Consider the following 18,779-nt stretch of genomic DNA (forward strand, 5'->3'; position numbering starts at 1 on the left):
TGTGCTCCATGGATATTCGGGTTGGCCCGGATCGCTCTAGCCAATGCCTCCATACAGAGGACAACCATAAGCAGAGATAAGGAACAGCCTTGTCTCATACCATTATTTAGCATAAAGGGATTGGAGAAATTTCCGTTGACACGAACCCTAGCTGTAGGGAATTTATATAGCGTTAAAATGCGATTAAGGCAAGCTGACCCAGCTCCACATGACTTAAAATGCCCTCCATAACTTGCCAGTTAATTCGATCAAAAGCTTTCTCTGCATCGGTGGACAAGAGAACAATGTGAGAAGAGCTAGATTTGGCGAAGTGAATAAGATCGATAACTTTTGAGGTATTATCTTTAGCTTCTCTACCCATAACGAATCACATCTGGTCATTAAAAACGAAGCATTTTTAATATAGAAAAAAATGTTTTCTACACACACACACACACTGATGGAGCGCCTCTGACCCTTGGCCGGGTATCGCCAGCATGTCCAAGCTGGCGCAGAGGTGCGCCATCTGACTGGGATCTCTCACACGCGCGCGTCTCAGTTTCAGGACGGCATCCTCACCATCTCCTCTTCAAGGCAGAGATAGGGGGGATGGCGGGGGGTAGCCACGGGGCACGCGCGAGCGTCTCATGTGCGGCCCTGGGCGAGAGCTGGCCGCTGCAAAGATGGATCCTGCTCCATCTGTACATATACATACTCAACTAGTTGACAACATTATTACACATCACCATTACCCTACCATACAAAAACATGGCATCTGCGTGACTATTAGGCCCTGTATGTACTGGTGGAGAGATTTTAGATGAGTTACAGCGCATCTGGGAAGTATTCACAGTGCTTTACTTTTTCCTCATTTTGTTATGTTACAGCCTTATTCCAAAATGGAATCACTATTTTTACTCTTAAAATTCTTCTCCCAATACCCCATAATGACAATGTGAAAAAAGGTTTTTGGAGATTCTTGTAAAATTTATTAAAAATAAAAAACTAAGAAATCACATGTACATAAGTATTCACAGCCACTGCTCAATACTTTGTGGATGCCCTTTGGCAGTAATTGCAGCCTCAAGTCTTTTAGACTATAAAGCCACAATCTTGGCACACCTATCTTTGGGTAGTTTCGACAATTCTTCTTTGCAGCACCACTCAAGCTCCATCAGGTTGACTGGGAAGTATTGATGCACAGCCATTTTCAGATCTCTCCAGAGATGTATAATAGGCTTCAAGTCTAGGTTCTGGATGGTCCAGTCAAGGACATTCAGAGTTGCCCAGAAGCAACTCCTTTAATATCTTTGCTGTGGGCTTAGAGTCACGGTCCTGCAAAAAGATGAACACTCGTTCCAGTCTGAAATCAAAAGCATTCTGGAGCTGGTTTTCATCCAGGTGGTCTCTGTACATTGCTGAATTCATCTTTCCCTCTATCCTGTCTAGTCTTCCAGTCCCTGCAGCTGAGAAACATCCCACAGCATGATGCGGCCACCACCATGCATTGCTGTAGGGATGATATTGGTCTGGTGATGAGCGGGGGTGCCTAGTTTCCTCCAATCATGACGTCTGGCATTCATGCCAAAGTGTTCAATCTTTATCTTATTAGACCAGAGAGTTTTGTTTCTCATGGTCCGAGAGTCCTTCAGGTGCATTTTTTGGGAAACTCCAGACAGGCTGCCATGCGGCTTCCGTCTGGCTACTCTACCATACAGGCCTATCTGGTTGATGGTTGTCCTTCTGGAAGGTTCTCCTTTTGTCCACAGAGGAGTGCTGCAGTCCTGAAAGAGTGAACATCGGGTTCTTGGTCAACTCCCTGACTAGGGCCCTTCTTCCCAGATTGCCCAGTTTAGACAGCAGGCCAGCTCTAGGAACAGTCCTGGTGGTTTCGAACAACTTCTTCTTTATGGATGGATCTTCAAAACAGGAGATATTTTTCTATACTCTTCCTCAGAGGTCTACAGACAATTCATGTGACTTCATGCTTGGTTTGTGCTATGACATGCATTGTGTGAGGGATCTTATATACAGTGGAGAGCGAAAGTCTGGGCACCCCAGGCAAAAATTTATTTTAATGTGCAAAAAGAAGATCTCCCAAAGGCATCAAATTACAGATTAGACATTCTTGTAACATGTCAAAAAAAAAAAAAAAAAAAGTTTGATTTTATTTATCATTTACACTTTCAAAATAACAAAACATGGCGTCTGCAAAAGTTTGGGCACCCTGCAGAGTTTATAGCATGCACCGCCCCCTTTGGACAGCAGAGACCTGGCAGTGTCATGGATTGTTCTCAATCATCGTCTCGAAAGACCAGGTGATGTCAATCTCAAAGGTTTTAAAAGCCCAGACTCCTCTGACCTTGCCACAACAATCCGCACCATGGGTTCCAGCAGTTGTGTAGAACACTGAAACTGAGAATAGTTGACGCTCACAAAGCAGGAGAAGGCTATAAGAAGATAGCAAAGCGTTATCGGATGCCCATATCCTCTGTTCGAAATGTAATTAAGAAATGGCAGTCATCAGGAACAGTGGAAGTTAAAGTAAGATCTGGAAGACCAAGAAAAATATCAGACAGAACAGCTCAAAGGATTGTGAGAAAAGAAAGTCAAAATCCACGTTTGACTGCACAATCCCTCCAGGAAAATCTGGCAGACACTGGAGTTGTGGTACACTATTCCACTATAAAGAGATACTTGTACAAATATGGTCTTCATGTAAGAGTCATCAGAAAAAAAACTCTTCTACGTCCCCACCACAAAAATCAGCGTTTTAAGTTTGCAAATGAAAATATAGACAAGCCTGATGCATTTTGGAATCAAGTTCTGTGGACCGATGAGGTTAAAATATAACTTTTTGGCTGGAATGAGCAAAGGTATGTTTGGAGAAGGAAGGGCACAGAATTTAATAAAAAGAACCTCTGTCCAACTGTTAAGCATGGGGGTGGATCAATCATGCCTTGGGTTGTATTGCTCAGGGAACATTTCACGAGTAGAAGGAAAATTGGATTCAATAAGATTCCAGCAAATTTTGGATGCTAACTTGATGCCATCTGTGAAAAAGCTGAAGTTAAAGAGAGGCTGGCTTCTAAAAATGGATAATGATCCTAAACACCTCAAAATCCATGGTAGATTACATCAAGAGGCATAAACTGAAGGTTTTGCCATGGCCTTCACAATCCCCTGACCTCAACATAATTGAAAATCTATGGATAGACCTTAAAAGAGCAGTGCGTCACAGACAGCTCAAAGAACTGTAAGACTTTAGATTAGGTATTGTAAGGAAGAATGGGCAAAGATACCTCAAACAAGAATATAAAGACTCGTGGCTGGCTACAAAAAGCGTTTACAAGCTGTGATACTTGCCAAATGGGGCAGTCCAAGGTATTGACTCTGCAGGGTGCCCAAACTTTTGCAGACTCCATTTTTTTTTGTTATTTTGAAAGTGTAAATGATGGAAATAAAATCAAACTTTTTTTGACATGTTATAAGAATGTCTAATCTGTAATTTGATGCCATTTGGAGGTTTTTCACCTTCCCTTGGCTTATTTTTGCACATTAAAATGAATTTTTGCCTGGGGTGCCCAAACTTTCGATCCCCACTGTAAACAAGTATGTGCCTTTCCAAATCATGTCCAATCAAAACTAATTTACCACAGGTGGATCCAATTAAGCTGTAGGAACATCTCAAAGATGATCAGTGGAAACAGGATGCACCTGAGCTAAATTTTGAGCTTCATGGGAAAGGCTGTGAATACTTATGTAGGGGGGGGGGGGGGGGGGGGGGGGGAGATCCTTTGGAACAATTTAATGAGGTGTGCATTATGTTTGACCAGTGGAAACACACTTGATTTAGACTCATTAATAAACTTTGGGGCACTTTTCACACATTTCAGCAGTTGGCAAGCTGAAATGTGTTCCCCCAGCCGTTGATTTTGCTAATAAAAAGACATGCCTGTTTTAAGGTGAATTAATAGAAAAACCTCAATGGGCAAAATATACCATATGCAGCTGTGTTTTATTGATTGCACACATTCAATTTTAGAACTTGCAGATTGGAGCGTTACAGCGTTTGTATTCCCAGCTTTTTGAGACTGAAAAATCTTATTAAACATCCTCTCTCTGTAGCCCACAATATTGTAAAGACCTCCATTTGCTGGAAAATACGTATTGCCTTTCAGTAGTTTTCAAATGTCATTATGGCACTAAAAGCCTCTTTCTATGATGCTTTCTTAGTTACCACTTTATTGGGGGGTCTTAGATGATTTCCTTTTTCATACACATCTGTCGGGTAGCTTTTTCTACAAACATATTTCCAATTGTTACTCTTACTTCACGGGTGTGCTTACTGCTTTAATGTATGCAAGTTTTCTCATTGACTCCATTAACTTGAGTTCCAACTGAAATGACCCTATTAAAGTTCAATCAAAAATACTCTGAAGTTTGGAAAACCCAGAACAGTCTGCACAGAGCACGGATATTAATGCAATTGAATACTGCAACAATGAACTGGTACATATAGACTGAGCAAGGCATTATCACCCAATATTAGTGCCCAACCTCACTAATATGTTTGTGGGTAAATGGAAGCAAATTCCCACAGTCAATTCCAAAATCTACTGGAAAGTCTTCCCAGAAGTGTGGAGGTTGTTCTACGGGAAAATGAGGGCGGCAAATGCTATATGGTTAGGAATTTCAAAAGGACAAATGTGTATGAAGTTTCTGTAATCATACACTTTTGGCCAAAATTTGGACTATTACATAACCCTTAAAGCCCATACACATTGGTCGATTTTGAGCTGAAAGCAGCTCACCTTGAGTTGCTTTCACCTCAAAACCGCTACATGTGTATAACCCGGCGATGACGCTGATGCGCGTTTCTGCATCATCACCGGCTGTCGCTATTCATCTGCTGGTATTACCAGCTGAGTGGACAGCTTTCCATAGTGTCCCTGCTATGGAAACATATCCACCCTTGCGAAAATCGATTTGGGCGAAGAGAGTGATTTTCAGAGGAGCAATTTTAATAGTCGCTGTGTGTACACGCTGGGCAAAAACCCATGTCGACCATCCCAATGCCGATCTTATGCTTGTGTCGATCTGTTGACCCCGTCAACTTTTTTCATGTGTCCACCTAAGGCCATTCCACCCTATGTATGTCGACCTTAATAGGGTCTACTCACGACCCATATGTGGTTATAGATTGGCCTATTCTCACCTTTTTCAGAATGGGAGACACAGGACCATATTATATGCACTTATACTAACTAACCATATGTAAAGATATAAGGAAAACATATTTAAGAATATGTGCCAAATAATAAATACAAAAATAAGTAGCAGAAAGTCTCTGTAATACAGAGAAAGTGCACTATTACTTAAACGTAGGCAGCACATCCCAACTAGTCCAGTGCTTGACAGTACAAATAGGATATCTTAAATATGCTTGTTGTATTTTCTCTTCTAACTCCAAACGTTATTGCATTAGGGAAAATGCATTTACTAGTTTGTGCAAGGTTGATATTACTTATAATGAAGGGGGTAGAGTCTCCCAGTTAAAACAAACCAAACTGCATGTGTTATGTTCACACAACCTTTGAGAAAAGGACAAACTTAAAAAGAACAATTTGTTACAGTATGATTTTAATTACAAATGAAAATATCTACATCAGTCTCCAGAAACCATGACATGACTTGCCACATTTATAGTAATTGTCATTAGACAGAAGGTCTGGCAGTTACTTTAGTCACTTGAGATCTCTGCATTAATACACTGGATTTAATAAGCATACCCATTATGCAAATAATCAGAGAATGTAAATGTATCTTCTTTTTTGTAATACAATAGATGCATAAATGCATAACTGCATAACTGACCCTCATTGTGATGAAGTCACTATTATTGTGGTCCGTTATAAAGAAAAAACAAACCAAACAAAAAAACACTTTAGATTCTGTTTTTGGAAAATACATTTGTGTACAAAGAAATTTAAATATACAATAGCAGGCAGCCATGACTGGTCTTCAATCGTCTCCCTGCTCCCTCCCATCACCCCCTCTAAACAAAAAGTCTCAATAACAAATTAAGGTACTTATATCTGCAGTATGGAAGGGAATGATGCAGATGGAGGTGGAGATGGTGTTTAGCAATCATATATAGGAGGTAGTCTTATCTGGAAAGACAACAAGAACAGCGATTCTTCAAATAGGCCCTTTTCATTTGCAAATTAAAACTACTAAAACCCCTACGTTTTCAAAATCAGCATATAATTGGCAGTAGCTCAAAATAATAAGCTACCACAAAACATTAAGGTTATTATATGCAGATTAACAAGAACCTTATTAAAAAGAGTAATACAGAAAGTGGTTATTTGATGAAGTACTACTTAAAAAGGTCTAAATATTAAAGCAGCAACCGCTTTTCAAAAAGATATCTGAAGAAAAAACAATTACAGTATGGCTTATGGCTGACATAACAGACTCAGCATGTTACGTGACTGCAGCGATGGCATAAAGACTGGGAGGAGGTCACAGTAAAACCAGAGCTCAGATCGGTGCTTAAAAACTCCTCTGCTCAGTCAAATGACTCAAGATTAAGTAGTAGCCAGAGTACATAATGAACTGAAATATTGCAGGAGCAAATATTAATAGCAGTCTAAAAAGCAAAAAAATAAACTGCTGCTTTGCATAACAATGCACAGAATATGTAAGGTCTTTTTTTTAGATTTCTTTTAAACCACATTGGAGAAATTATAGCAACCCTATTTCAATCTAATTTTCTTGAGTATAAAGAAACGACCGCCCTCCTTGTGCTACCCCATCTTTCTGCATATATTCAGTTTGTAACCCTCATACATTTTCTAACACTGCCCCAAAAATGCATAGAATATTTAGAATTTTTGTGTTGTACCAGTAATAACTTTACCAATTTGTTTTGAAATTTTTGCACAGATATCATTTAAGACCACAAAACAATAAAACTTTTACATAGTAAAGCAAGTGTTTACAAGCAGACAAGCCTGGACACTGATGTTTCCAGCATATTACCAATGCATCATTCTGATGAATGGACCTGGTCATGTCTATGATATACACTTGCCTCAGATGACTCATTGATTACAGTTACAAACATACAATTACATTCATTCTTATTACAGTATAAGGAAATCTTGAACATATATTTTTACCTTAAGCGCTTCCTGCTGTTTCCAGGACTGTGCCCAACACGGTATGAACATGCCACTGTTCTGTCTCTCTCATCTTCTCTTCTTCTTTCTGAAGACTGGGAGGGCTTTCTTGGTGATCTCGATCGTGATCTAGATATAGAATTACTAAATAAATGGGAAATAGACTAAAAATAAAAACGGTCCATAAAGGGGATATAAAACCATATAAGCACAAGTCAATCAGTATAAAATACAAAGGCTTCCATATCTGTTTTTGAATTTGGAACTTTAGTGTTTTTTTTGGGGGGGGGGGGGGGTTTTGGGGGGGGGGGGGGGGGTAATTAATAAACAAAAAGATTTAATTTGAAAAAAAAAAAAAAAAAAAAGCATAGGCAAGATTTCCGTGATTATGTGACATTACACTTCAATAAACAGTTCTAAAATACTTCATAGAATTTTAAAAGAATAGCTTAGCGTTGGAAGATTAGATGAATCATCTACAAAACATGTTTCACGTTAAGCGAAAATACAGGATAACCTTACATTAAAAAAAATCATTTTTTTAATACAAGATTGTAGCAGTTACAGGTAGAATACCTGGGATATATTAGAAAAGGGGGTACATAACAGACACCCTTTGTATTCACCAACAAATATAGTAAAGCTTTATGGGCTTCACTGTCATGAGCCCTCAAACTTCCTCCTTTACATGGCTGGTAATACTGTATGATGGCTTGGTAGTTACAGCATGTACAGGAAAGTGATTTGGAGAATTGTCATACATAGATAAGAGTTTAGGGGTAAAGGCATTGGTTCAAAATGGTATGCAGGAAAGTTGAAGGTGTTATGGTTCAGTAGCAAAGTACAAAGCTGGAGTAGAACATGGTGGGGTCTTTCATGAATGTGCGCATGTCCATTTGCTACACGGTAGGCAAATTTAATTTGTCCTTTCATTCATAATAGCTTTCTGTACTATGCTAGAAATCTCATAAAACCCTGATATTAACTCGAGGCGCTTAAAATATAGTATGTAAATATTGCTTCACAAATGCTTTCAAGTAAAGTTACTACCTATACCAAAAAGCCGGGTTGCAATCAGGATTTTTGACGTGGCTCTAACCAGGGCACAACACGGCTTTTCTCCCTTTCACACTGCCGTTCCCTCCTGGCATAATGCCTGGCAGGTGAAGGCAGAGGAGACAGGTCCTGAGCCTGCCGCTGGGAGATGAGAGCATTTCCTGATGCCAGTTATATTATTGCAGTGAACGGGTTTTCGGGTTGCATCGGCATGGGTTACCTGTTTAAACTGCACCGTGAACCAGGTTGAACCAGTTCCTGCTTGCTACCGGTGTTGAAATGCTGGGTCACTTGACCCTGCATATTTCAACTGTGTGTTTATAATGCCTGAAATCCAGCGTTTTAGTGCACCCATGCAAAACCCTATGTTATTTCAGGCACTGTAAAAGGGGTATAAACAGGCCTGCTCAGCAAGTACAGCAAAGACCATAAATATACACTGAATAGAAAATGAGCAAGTGTACCTTTAATACATGTTTGCCATTCCTCAGGTATGCATAAAAACAAACAAGCTGCACTATATGAATGAACCGCAAAGAAGCAGACATTTTACTCCTGTATGTACCGGACACTGGCATGCATTAAAAGGAGTATGGATTCAAGGGATGCCAATTTGATAGTGCCTCTTTACAAGGCATTGGTGAGACCAAACTTGGAATATTGTGTTCAGTTCTGGGCACCGCACCTTAAAAAGGACATAAATGAATTGGAATAGGTACAGAGAAGGGAGACTAAGCTACTAAAAGGTCTTGAATCAATAGAATACAAAGATAGGCTGAACCATGTTTTCACTGGAGAAATGGAGGCTGAGAGGTGATATGATTAGTATGTTCAAATACAGGATTGGGAATCATATGGAATTGGGAGATGATTTGTTCACTAACAGGCCTATACTTAGGTCACGCGGGCATGTACTGAGGCTCGAGTGCCGGTGGGGTGATTACAGCAACTACTGTTAATTTAACTCAAAACTGGATACATTTTTGGCCACTAAGGGAATCCTATTGATATAGTTACAAGTCAAATAGGTTGAACTCGATGGACTAACGGCTTTTTTCAGCCTTAATTACTATGTTACTATGTTACACGACCTTGCAATAGACAAACTATTTGCTAAACATAGTGCTCTTTTACAGTATATCTATTCTGTACCTGATAAATGACAGGGAAACAACTAAATCTATATGGGAACTGCCTTATAGCAGCCGCCACCTTTACCATAATAAACTAAGTTCCTAAATAAAGGAGCAACAATCTAAATTAACATAGAGAAATGTAAACCAATTGCACTGTAGCCCAGTTAAATACAGCGTCTTTCAGTTTAACCGAATCATTACAACCAGGCCCACCATCAGGGAGGTAATTCCATTACTTGTGTCCAGGCACTGGCAGAAAGGGTCCTGGGGCAGTAAATTGTGGACTGGCAGCCTGACACTGAAGTTTCCTAGGAAGCAGTGGATATACAATAGCAGCATCGGCTACCATTTGTCCCCATCATCTACACTGTCCATCTTCTTATACAAAGTGTGTACATCAGTATTTTCTGCTCTGTGCGCACCGACCAAAATCCAGCCAACTCTAAGCAGTGACCAGCCTACTCTGCCCTGTACCTCCTTCCCATTAAGAGCCTGCCTTCTCTGCCCTTACCTATGATCCAGCCTGCCCTGCCATGTGCCCCTCCATTATGATCCAGCCCCCCAACCCCGCCATCCTGTAGTCCTCTATTAAAAATGTCCAGCATTTCCTGTTCTGTGCTCCCTCCCCTGCCCTCCTCCTCTAACTCTTTGACCCAATTACAAATGTTATCACCTAACCCTAAATTACTTAGTTTTATTAATAACCTTTTATGAGGCACTGTGTCAAAAGCTTTAGCGAAATCAAAAGTATTACATACACAGATTTCCCCAAGTCCAGCCCCCTACTGACTTCTTCATAGAAATTAATTAAATTAATCTGACACTATCTATTTTTGACAAACCCATGCTGAGCCTTACTAATCACCTTCTCCTGTTCTAAGAAATTTTGGATACCATCTTATTATTCCTTCTAATATTTTTCCCACAATGGATGTAAGGTTGACCGGTCTATAATTTTAAGGGTTAGTTTTGCTAACTTTCTTCCATATTGGTACTACGTTAGCTATGCACCAATCCCTTGGTACCAACTCCCGAGTTAATTGATCCCTCAAATATCAGACCTATAAAAGGTGTTGTACACCAGATTGGATGAAGGCTTGGACAACATGGATTAGTTACAGTAAGCATGGAAGTCTACTACATTGTCATAGTCCGGATCGTGTAGTGTGATATTCTGTTGCATAGCTTAGGTGTATACCCAGCTTATGGGTTAGATTCAATTAATGCACGTATGTGGACAAATAAAAGGTGCCCATGCACTTATCTGATTTAGCCCAATTTCACCTGATCCCGACTGATCGGAACGGTAAATTGCACTAAATCAGATGTGTTTAACATCCCATCTGACCTGGTGCACGGTCTCTATCGCATTGGGTGAGACCCTACAGATTGAACCTGCTGCAGGTTCAAATTCCCCTGATTAAACCACATTGGCACATTGTTGGTGCTTTTTAGCACCAACGATGTGTTGGGTCAGATTGGTGAAGCACCACTGGTACACACCTATGATGATCAGGGGTGGGCAGCGGCGGGGTCCGGGCTGCACTGAGCGCCCGGGGGTGACCGGGCACTCTCAGCCAATTAACGGCCAGCCTGTCTCTTGAATTTTTTTTAAATTCTGCTGCCGCTGGCCACACAGCACCTGCAGCTCAGCACTTCCTGGACACTACCCGCCTGGTCGCTGCACGGTCACCCTGGGATGCTCAGTGCAGCCTGGCACCCGCTGCTGCCACTCCCCAGGTTTATTTACTTAGATTTCCTGCCCCTGCAGCTCCCTGGGAGCTTACATGGGATAGATCACATTTGATTCATCCCATGTAAAAAAATGGCACACAAGTTCCAAATCGTTAGTGAGCTCTCCCGGGGACCTCAGGGGAAATTGGGTCTGACTTGTCCTCAGGACAAGTCAGACTAGTGTATAGGGGCCCTTAGTGTTGGTGTAAGCTGCATTTACAATCGATCCAGACTTGCTGGTTTTTATTAATTGAATCATAGGGCTTATGTACAAAAATGAGTGCGGTTGGCTGCCGTTGCTGGTGTTTAAACACTGTTGCAACTCGGCCCCCCTGGTCTATAAATGAATTGGCTGCAATTAATTGATGCAAAGGGTTACACCAAAAAACTGAGTAAAGAAGATGGCTTTAATCTGTAGGGAAAAAGTTGTATGTTCATGTATCCATCAGTTACACATAACATAATATTGCATTATAGCACAGAATACCAATATAGAGGAAGTGGTAAAAAGGAGAGTAATGAGAACATTTATATACACATACAGAGTTACATTAGAAGCAAAATAATTTTTTTTGGGAGATTCTTGGTTGAAAAAAAAAAAAATATCCTACATCTCAGCTCAGCAGTTGCTTCATTAATCTAGTACAAACAGAGCAGAGGTTACGGCTTTACACTAGTTACAGTGTGAATTAAATGTACAGAACTCCAGTGTTTGCTCAAGAGCTGAGGATTTACCAGTACTGTGGATTATCATTGTTAACATGTGCAATATTTATAAAGCGCTATGGTCGAGGACATACAAAGCACAACTCTACACTCTATATGCAGAAAATAGCAGACTTACCTGGAGCGTCTCACTGTCCGGTAAGCTGTGGGCAGAGAATGCTTCACTTTTGAATGGGAGCGGGACTTGTATTCAAAACTGATTTTTGGAGATCGTGACCTTGACCTGTCCTTTTTTTTCTTCTTCTTTTTTGCCTTTTGTTCACCTGGAAAATCTCTACTTTGATGCCTTTCTGTGACAGGGTACTCTGTAGTGGGAATAATGGTGTCTTCTGGGAGAAAGTCACAGTCCATACTGTTTATATCCTGAAAAAAAGAACAAAATTATATGATAGTGGGTGGAATAATCCTAATCACTATTAGGAATGATAGGACGTAATACCCCATTATAAATTAGGTCAAGCTGCAAAGTTTAAAATCTGCAATACCACTATGGCCAGTGGCAATGTCTTTCCATTGTAGCTACTTTTCAAGAAATTCCAGCAGATCATCTCAGGGCACTGTGGGGAAAAGCAGCTGTATGGGTGCAGCAGCCAGGGCTTTGGCTGGCAGGGTTGGTCTATACTGCACATTGTACTTTGCAGTAGTGTAGCCTCAAGGGCAGTGTGCTGGTTTTTGGAGCAATATGAATACATTTTCATCAATACTTAATCATTACCCATATATAGACTGTACATATATTTGATTTTTAATTCTTACTTTAAAAAAAAAATCAAGCAGAAAAAGTGCTAGGCATTACATTTTCTAGACGCAATATACTACAGTATATGAAATATTATGAATTGTTCATTTCTCTGACTTTACAGTTGAAATGGAATAAGAGTAGATCATGAACAGAAGGTACATGGCTAAATAGTGGATAGTCTCGCTTACAAAGGATATCATCACAGTGAACAATGGACCAATCGCTTACAATAGACATCAAGTGGCCTCTTATAGAAATCAAATAAGGAAATGCTTATTAGAGAGACCATCCTGAAATTGCCTGGTTATTCCTATCAATCTAGTCAAAATATTAAAATGCGGATTCATTTGTAGTTTTGTTCATAGCATAGGCTATTCATCGAAGAGTTTCTGGAGATTTGGGAGTTGAATATTTGAGTTTTCATATAAGAACACAAGTTTAAAATAGAATACATATAAGCCATCAGAGCCACACATGCGATGCAGTTAGCATCCCAGCAGCCATCAGAGCCACATATGCGGTGCAGTTAGCATCCCAGCAAACAAAATGCTGGCAGCACCAAAATGCAGGCATCAGGCAAGGTCCCTGACCAATAGTACAGTAACCAGGAGGCTGGGAACCATTAAATATATTTTAAATACATTTATACCAATTAACAAGCTGCAGTGCTGGACATTACGTAGTCTAGCACCACAGTACACATACATTTTTAATATCCACACAATATACTTCCTAGTGCCCAGCAACAGACGCACATCTGAAATCTTTTATCTGGAACACCTGTGCACCTCTCACTACATTTGGAAAGGGGGGTTTAGATCGTCACAGGCAAATTACAATTAAAGTTTTAGGATAATAATAGAAAATGGCTAATTAACCAACATGTGACCAGTATTGACAGCTATTGTAAGGGGTACTAGGTGGGTGGTGCTCCCAAAAAAGTTCAGCATCAAAGCATTTTGAAAAGGGGGGACATCCAGAGATGGACACATGAAGAACAAGATAGGTTTTTGGGGCACACTTGTGAAAAAACCTTCTTCCTGTGTCCGTCTCTGGACGTCCCCCCTTTTCAAATACCTCTCACTGCACCCATGGATCCAGAAAACGGCATTACTGCAGCATAAAAGGATGTTTGAGTGTGTAAAATAAGGACTGTCACAGGCTAAGTGGCACATAAAAACTACAAAAAATTGCATATTAATGAGGGCTGTTTAAAGAGATCAACTGAGATCATAGATTGGAGTGTATTCAATGCAGTCAACGAGCCCCTGATGGCGAGCAGTGCCGTTAGATTGCAGTCAGAATATTCAACGCCCTTCCCTTCACTCGCCATTTTCAACTCACTGGTTCTTTTCAGTCAGGTAGAAATGGCGAGTGTGCCCATCAAAACGGCGGGGCTTGCTGCATTTGTGGCAAAACTCACTGTGTAAGGGGATAGACGTCGAAGATTCTTGCAAAAAAAATGAATATAGCGAGGATGGTTTTTCCTTGCCAAAAATAAGCCACCTTCGCCGCACGAACACCACATTGACAACAGGTGTGTTAAATGCTTAGGATTCTTTTTTACAGAAACTTTTTCTGTCTTCTTAGGGCAGAGTTTCACACACTTTCCTGTCAGTACAGGTTTTAAAGATATCCATGCTCGAGCACAGCGGACTTACATTGACTTAGTCTATTTGATTAAACCATATGAACTCAAACATGGATAGACTTAAAACCAGCAGCAGGATTTAATACAGTCCAAGTTCACTGGAGGTTAGGGATGCCGACTGAACTCTGAAGTTTTTTTTTTTTTTTAAGAGCCAAATCAGTTACAAGGCAAAGCCATACCATGCACATGATTGGTGCTTTAAAAAAAATAATTAAAAAAAAATCAAGTTTGGCTGACATCCCATATCTCTGGCAAAAGTTGACTGCATTACCTCCCACCACTGGACTGTAATAGTAGATTTTGGGAAGTACTTAAGTAACCATTTGAGGATTTTCAAGTATTGACTTTGCACATAAAAAACACCTCAAAGGACCTGAATATACTGCCCATGTCACCCACAAACACTACAACCCCCATACCATACTTGCTAATTGTGTGGCAGATGTATGAAGCGGTGATAATGGATGAGAAGTGAGCCAAAGAAGAAGTGGCCGATGGCAACCAATCAACCCTGAAGTAACTTCAATAAGTTCAATAAGCCATGGGCCACTTCTCCTCGCTTATCACTGATTTATACATCTACCCCTGAGTCACCTGTGATGCAGACACTATTGAAAAATAGCTACCTAGATTGACTGTCTAACCAATAACTGAGCACCAACCAATCTGTAAACTCCAATTGGTTGTTGAAGTTTAGTGGTGAAAAAAGCAACTAGTGCTAATTCAAACAAAACCAAACAAGTGCAATTTTTGTACAGCAATGACTATCACAGTGTAAAACAAGATACATATTCAAAAATCTGCCTTTTAGGTTGTTTTAAATTACAATAAGGTCCAGTAACATCGATTTGTAAAAAAAAAAAAACCATTGCAAAATTTTAAGATCACTTATGCATGTTAACATATTTAATTGAATAAACTGTATTACTTTGTCAGAACAATAGTTAAATTGGAGTCTTAAGCTGCTTTTCCCGTAAGAAGTAGCTTTTTTTTGCTGCTTAATCCATCAGCTCTTTTTCAGGCTGTATACACAAAATCAATAAAAGGCAGAGTATGTTTTAGATGGCTGTCGCGGGCGTTCCTAATTGCTTTGCGTATCAATGATTCTGATGAGGCAGATGAGGACACAAAAGCGCTTTATGAACTTAGACTTGCCAAAGCCAAGCTTATTCTTGTAAACTTCTTATTGTCTACATTAAAGGCAACAGTCTCCTGCAGAAACAGGATGCATTTTTCACTATAAAACATGTAGACTAAACTCATGGTACAGGGAAGGCAAAGAAAAAAAATGGTGGACAGGTTATTGATTCAAGACTGGTATTTTCTCTTTGGCCGATTTCTAAAAGCAGGTATGTACCCTAAAGTGCATCTGAGTAGCATGTGGAAAATGAAACATTATAATGTATTTTCAGTTTCAAAAAAGGTCAAAGGCAATCAATTTTGAGAGTAACCATTCGTCTATATATAATAACTCTAAAGTCGATCAGTCCAGATCACCCGTACACACTGGAGCAATGTTTATGAAGGACAGAATGATAACAGTCTTTCATTAACATGCATAGTGTAGCTAGGTTTGATGTGCAGATCACACCTAGGGTTGTCGTAATTGACCGTGGGAGTGTGCATATTGCACATACTGAGGAATTTTGAGCATACCCTGCATTTTGGGATGTTTACATCCCCTCAGCGAACCGGCATTATTGCCAGTTTGCTGACATCTGGGGACGCGGTGGTGAATCGGCACGTTATTGGCGGCAGCGCTTCAAGCTGGCGCTGCTCCACTGCCTCCTCCATAGTGTGAAGAATGGAAAACAGGTCGTTCGACCCGTTTAACCCGCTCTCACTGCACAGCAACGAAAAGGTAAGAACTTATTGTTCTTATTGCCGTGTTACTACCAGTTTGCAGGACCCAGTAACCCCTTTCACATCGCACTAATTACCGGGTCGAGCTGGAACAGGCTTGTACCCCATAATTAGTTGCGATGTGAAAGGGGTATTAGTTATGCTATATTCACTTCTTTTTCTATTTTCAAATCTACAAACTGAATTTCTGTCAACAAAACCTCTGCATTCCATAAAGATCTATTGCACAGTGCAGTAAATGTTGGTACTGTATGTTCAAAGCACAGTGTGAAGTAGAATGTTGTGGTATGCCCAGGCAACAATAAAACAAATGTGCCTCATTACATACATGGGAGAAAAATTCACAAAAATAATTTAGAAAGAAAAGTATTGTGCACAGAAGGAATTGCGATATATGCGCACGCTAAGGAATGATCGTAATTTAAAGTTAGAAACTAACAACAATGAAGGGGCCTAGCTTTTAAGAAATAATATACCTTATTGCAGTTTACCGAGTCAAATGTTTTTTCAAAGCCGATAGAATTAATGGGCACCCATTGTGACCATTCAATTTTTTTGGGTGCCCTTTAATTGTCGAGCCCAATTAGACAAGGTTTAGCCATGCACTGCAGCAAATCAGACTAAACTCTTTGCACCTGAAACAGAACAATTGAATTGCAAGTTCACTGCGCACAAAACTAATAGCACTTGGAGCAAGGACAACTTTGTGCATCTTGAGCCCAATTTTGGATTACTGTGGGTGTGTGCACTACTAATACTGACGGTGTTCAATTAAAAGTTGTCACTCAAGTTTCAGTCTGAAGCATGGACTTCTTTATCCAGCATTAGCAGCCAGCTCTTCTGCAGCAGCAATGAATGTGAGTTTTTGTAGTATGTTTGAGTATCTAAGTGTCTGTCAGTGTGTGTATGCGCACGAGTGTGTGAGTCTGTGTGTGTGTGTGTGACCACTTCCATGACTCAGCACCCAGTCGTTGGGAAACCGACGACTTCCAGAAGCCACTGAGACCACTGCAGACCCATGTATCTTTATATAAAAAAAAATTCAAGTGCCCTAGGCTTTTCAGCTCTGAAAATCAAGCACCCACTTATTTTTATTGGATACCAGGGGTATAGGGAGTGTGCATTCCTGCACTAATCCAAAATTCAGTGCAAGGTACGCAAGGTTTTTAAGCTTTGTTGAAACTTTCTCCCAAATAACGGAGTCTCGTTAATCACATCTCTTGATGAGTCAGTGGCTCAACCTGTCCATGCAAGAAGTAGATCATACAGCATAAGCTGTCACTTTTGGATACTGCGCATGTGCAAATCGAATTACCAAAGAGAGAAATCTAGAGATCTATCTCTGGAAAATAAAAAAAATTATATTTTAGCATATAGCATTAATGGGTGATGTCAGCGTTAGATGGTGTTAAACTGAAGAAAAAGCTTGCTTTCCAGAGCTTTAAAATTACAGAGGACCTCTGTTCACATAAAAAAAAAAAAGAAAAGAAAATGTCTCCTGCATGCAGCAAAGTAAATCAGAATACCGCAGTACACAAATATATATTCAATAAAGGTGTTCGAATTATTATCTGGCGGCTATGCAGGCAGTCTGAGAATCTGTCATGAAAGGCACATAACGGAAGGGGGTAGCCAAAGAGCGGTCAATAAATGCTCTGAGCAGCAGAAATAGACACTCTTAGCGGATCGCTCAGTTTATCCCTTTCAAAAGAAAAATGTTTGGTGTAAATCAGTTTATTTTTAATGTATATTAGATAAACATGTACAAATTTCCTCAACCTACAATACTTTGTATTTGTCTTTTAAACGGTCTGATCAAACAGGGAGCTTTAAGCCAAATGCATATATAAATGCTTCTCCTATTCAGTGAGTGGAGGCACCTTCCATTCGCAAAGCGACCAAAGTTAGTTATCAAATGTGTTAATTTACATTTGACAACCAAGTTAAAACATGCGTTCAAAGACATGCTGTATGTAACGATGCAAATATGTACTTTCATCTTGTATGTGTTAGCATATGCACGTCTGTTCACATATGCTTAGCTTAACTAAAGGTGGCCATACATCTACAGATCGGTTGTCAGATTGGGCTGGTTGGAACAAAATCCTGGTAATGGATGAGCGCAAATGACAGTTGACCATTTGCTTTGAATTGCTGGAAAACTGCCAAAAACTGTCATTCAGATATTACCAGGTTTTTGTTCCAACCAGCCCAATCTCACAATCGATCTGTAGATGTATGGCCACCATTACTTTATTAACTAATCTTAAGAACATTATACAAATGCCGGTGCAGACAATAAAACAACTGTAAACCCTAATTTCTTATATGAGCCAAGTCAGATTATAAAAACCATCAGAAAAAATTATACCGCAACTGTGCTGAAGTGCTTTTTGCCAAATAGACTAATTGACAAGCCAATTGTACAAAAAACAAGCAGCATGAGACTTCACTGAATAGTACACAAAGTATCTAGCTAGAATTGTTTCTTTCAGTAATTTGGAAAATATAAAGCCGTGAACCTGACTCAGATTTTCTTAAAGAGGACATGAACATAAATAAAAGCTACACACAGCAATAAAGGCATTAAAACAAATAAAAAAAACAGTTTTTGGCTTAAAGGATTATTGACGTCCAACAGTTTTACAAAGGGAATTCTCAGAGTACAAAACAATTCACATGAATGGAAAAGCAGAATGAAATTT

General features: G+C 39.9%; 1 protein-coding gene across 7 annotated transcripts in view; it reads right to left on the reverse strand.

Moving 5' to 3' along the window:
* The window catches only part of SFSWAP (splicing factor SWAP), a 127,043-nt gene that overhangs the window by 27,843 nt on the left and 80,421 nt on the right, over positions 1 to 18,779 (reverse strand). For 4 of the 7 annotated variants that reach the window (XM_083150170.1, XM_083150166.1, XM_083150182.1 and 1 more), the window contains 2 exons: positions 11,937 to 12,181; positions 7,167 to 7,310 (listed from right to left, as the gene is read on the reverse strand). In XM_083150170.1, coding sequence (XP_083006296.1) covers positions 7,167 to 7,310; positions 11,937 to 12,181 — 389 coding nt within the window. Of the gene's footprint in view, positions 1 to 5,674; positions 6,153 to 7,166; positions 7,311 to 11,936; positions 12,182 to 18,779 lie in introns of those variants that run through there. The other 3 variants (XM_083150195.1, XM_083150172.1, XM_083150188.1) reach the window with 3 other exon arrangements.

Source organism: Crinia signifera, chromosome 1, assembly GCF_055691185.1.
Source record: "Crinia signifera chromosome 1, ASM5569118v1, whole genome shotgun sequence".
In the NCBI taxonomy this organism is placed as follows: Eukaryota; Metazoa; Chordata; class Amphibia; order Anura; family Myobatrachidae; genus Crinia; species Crinia signifera.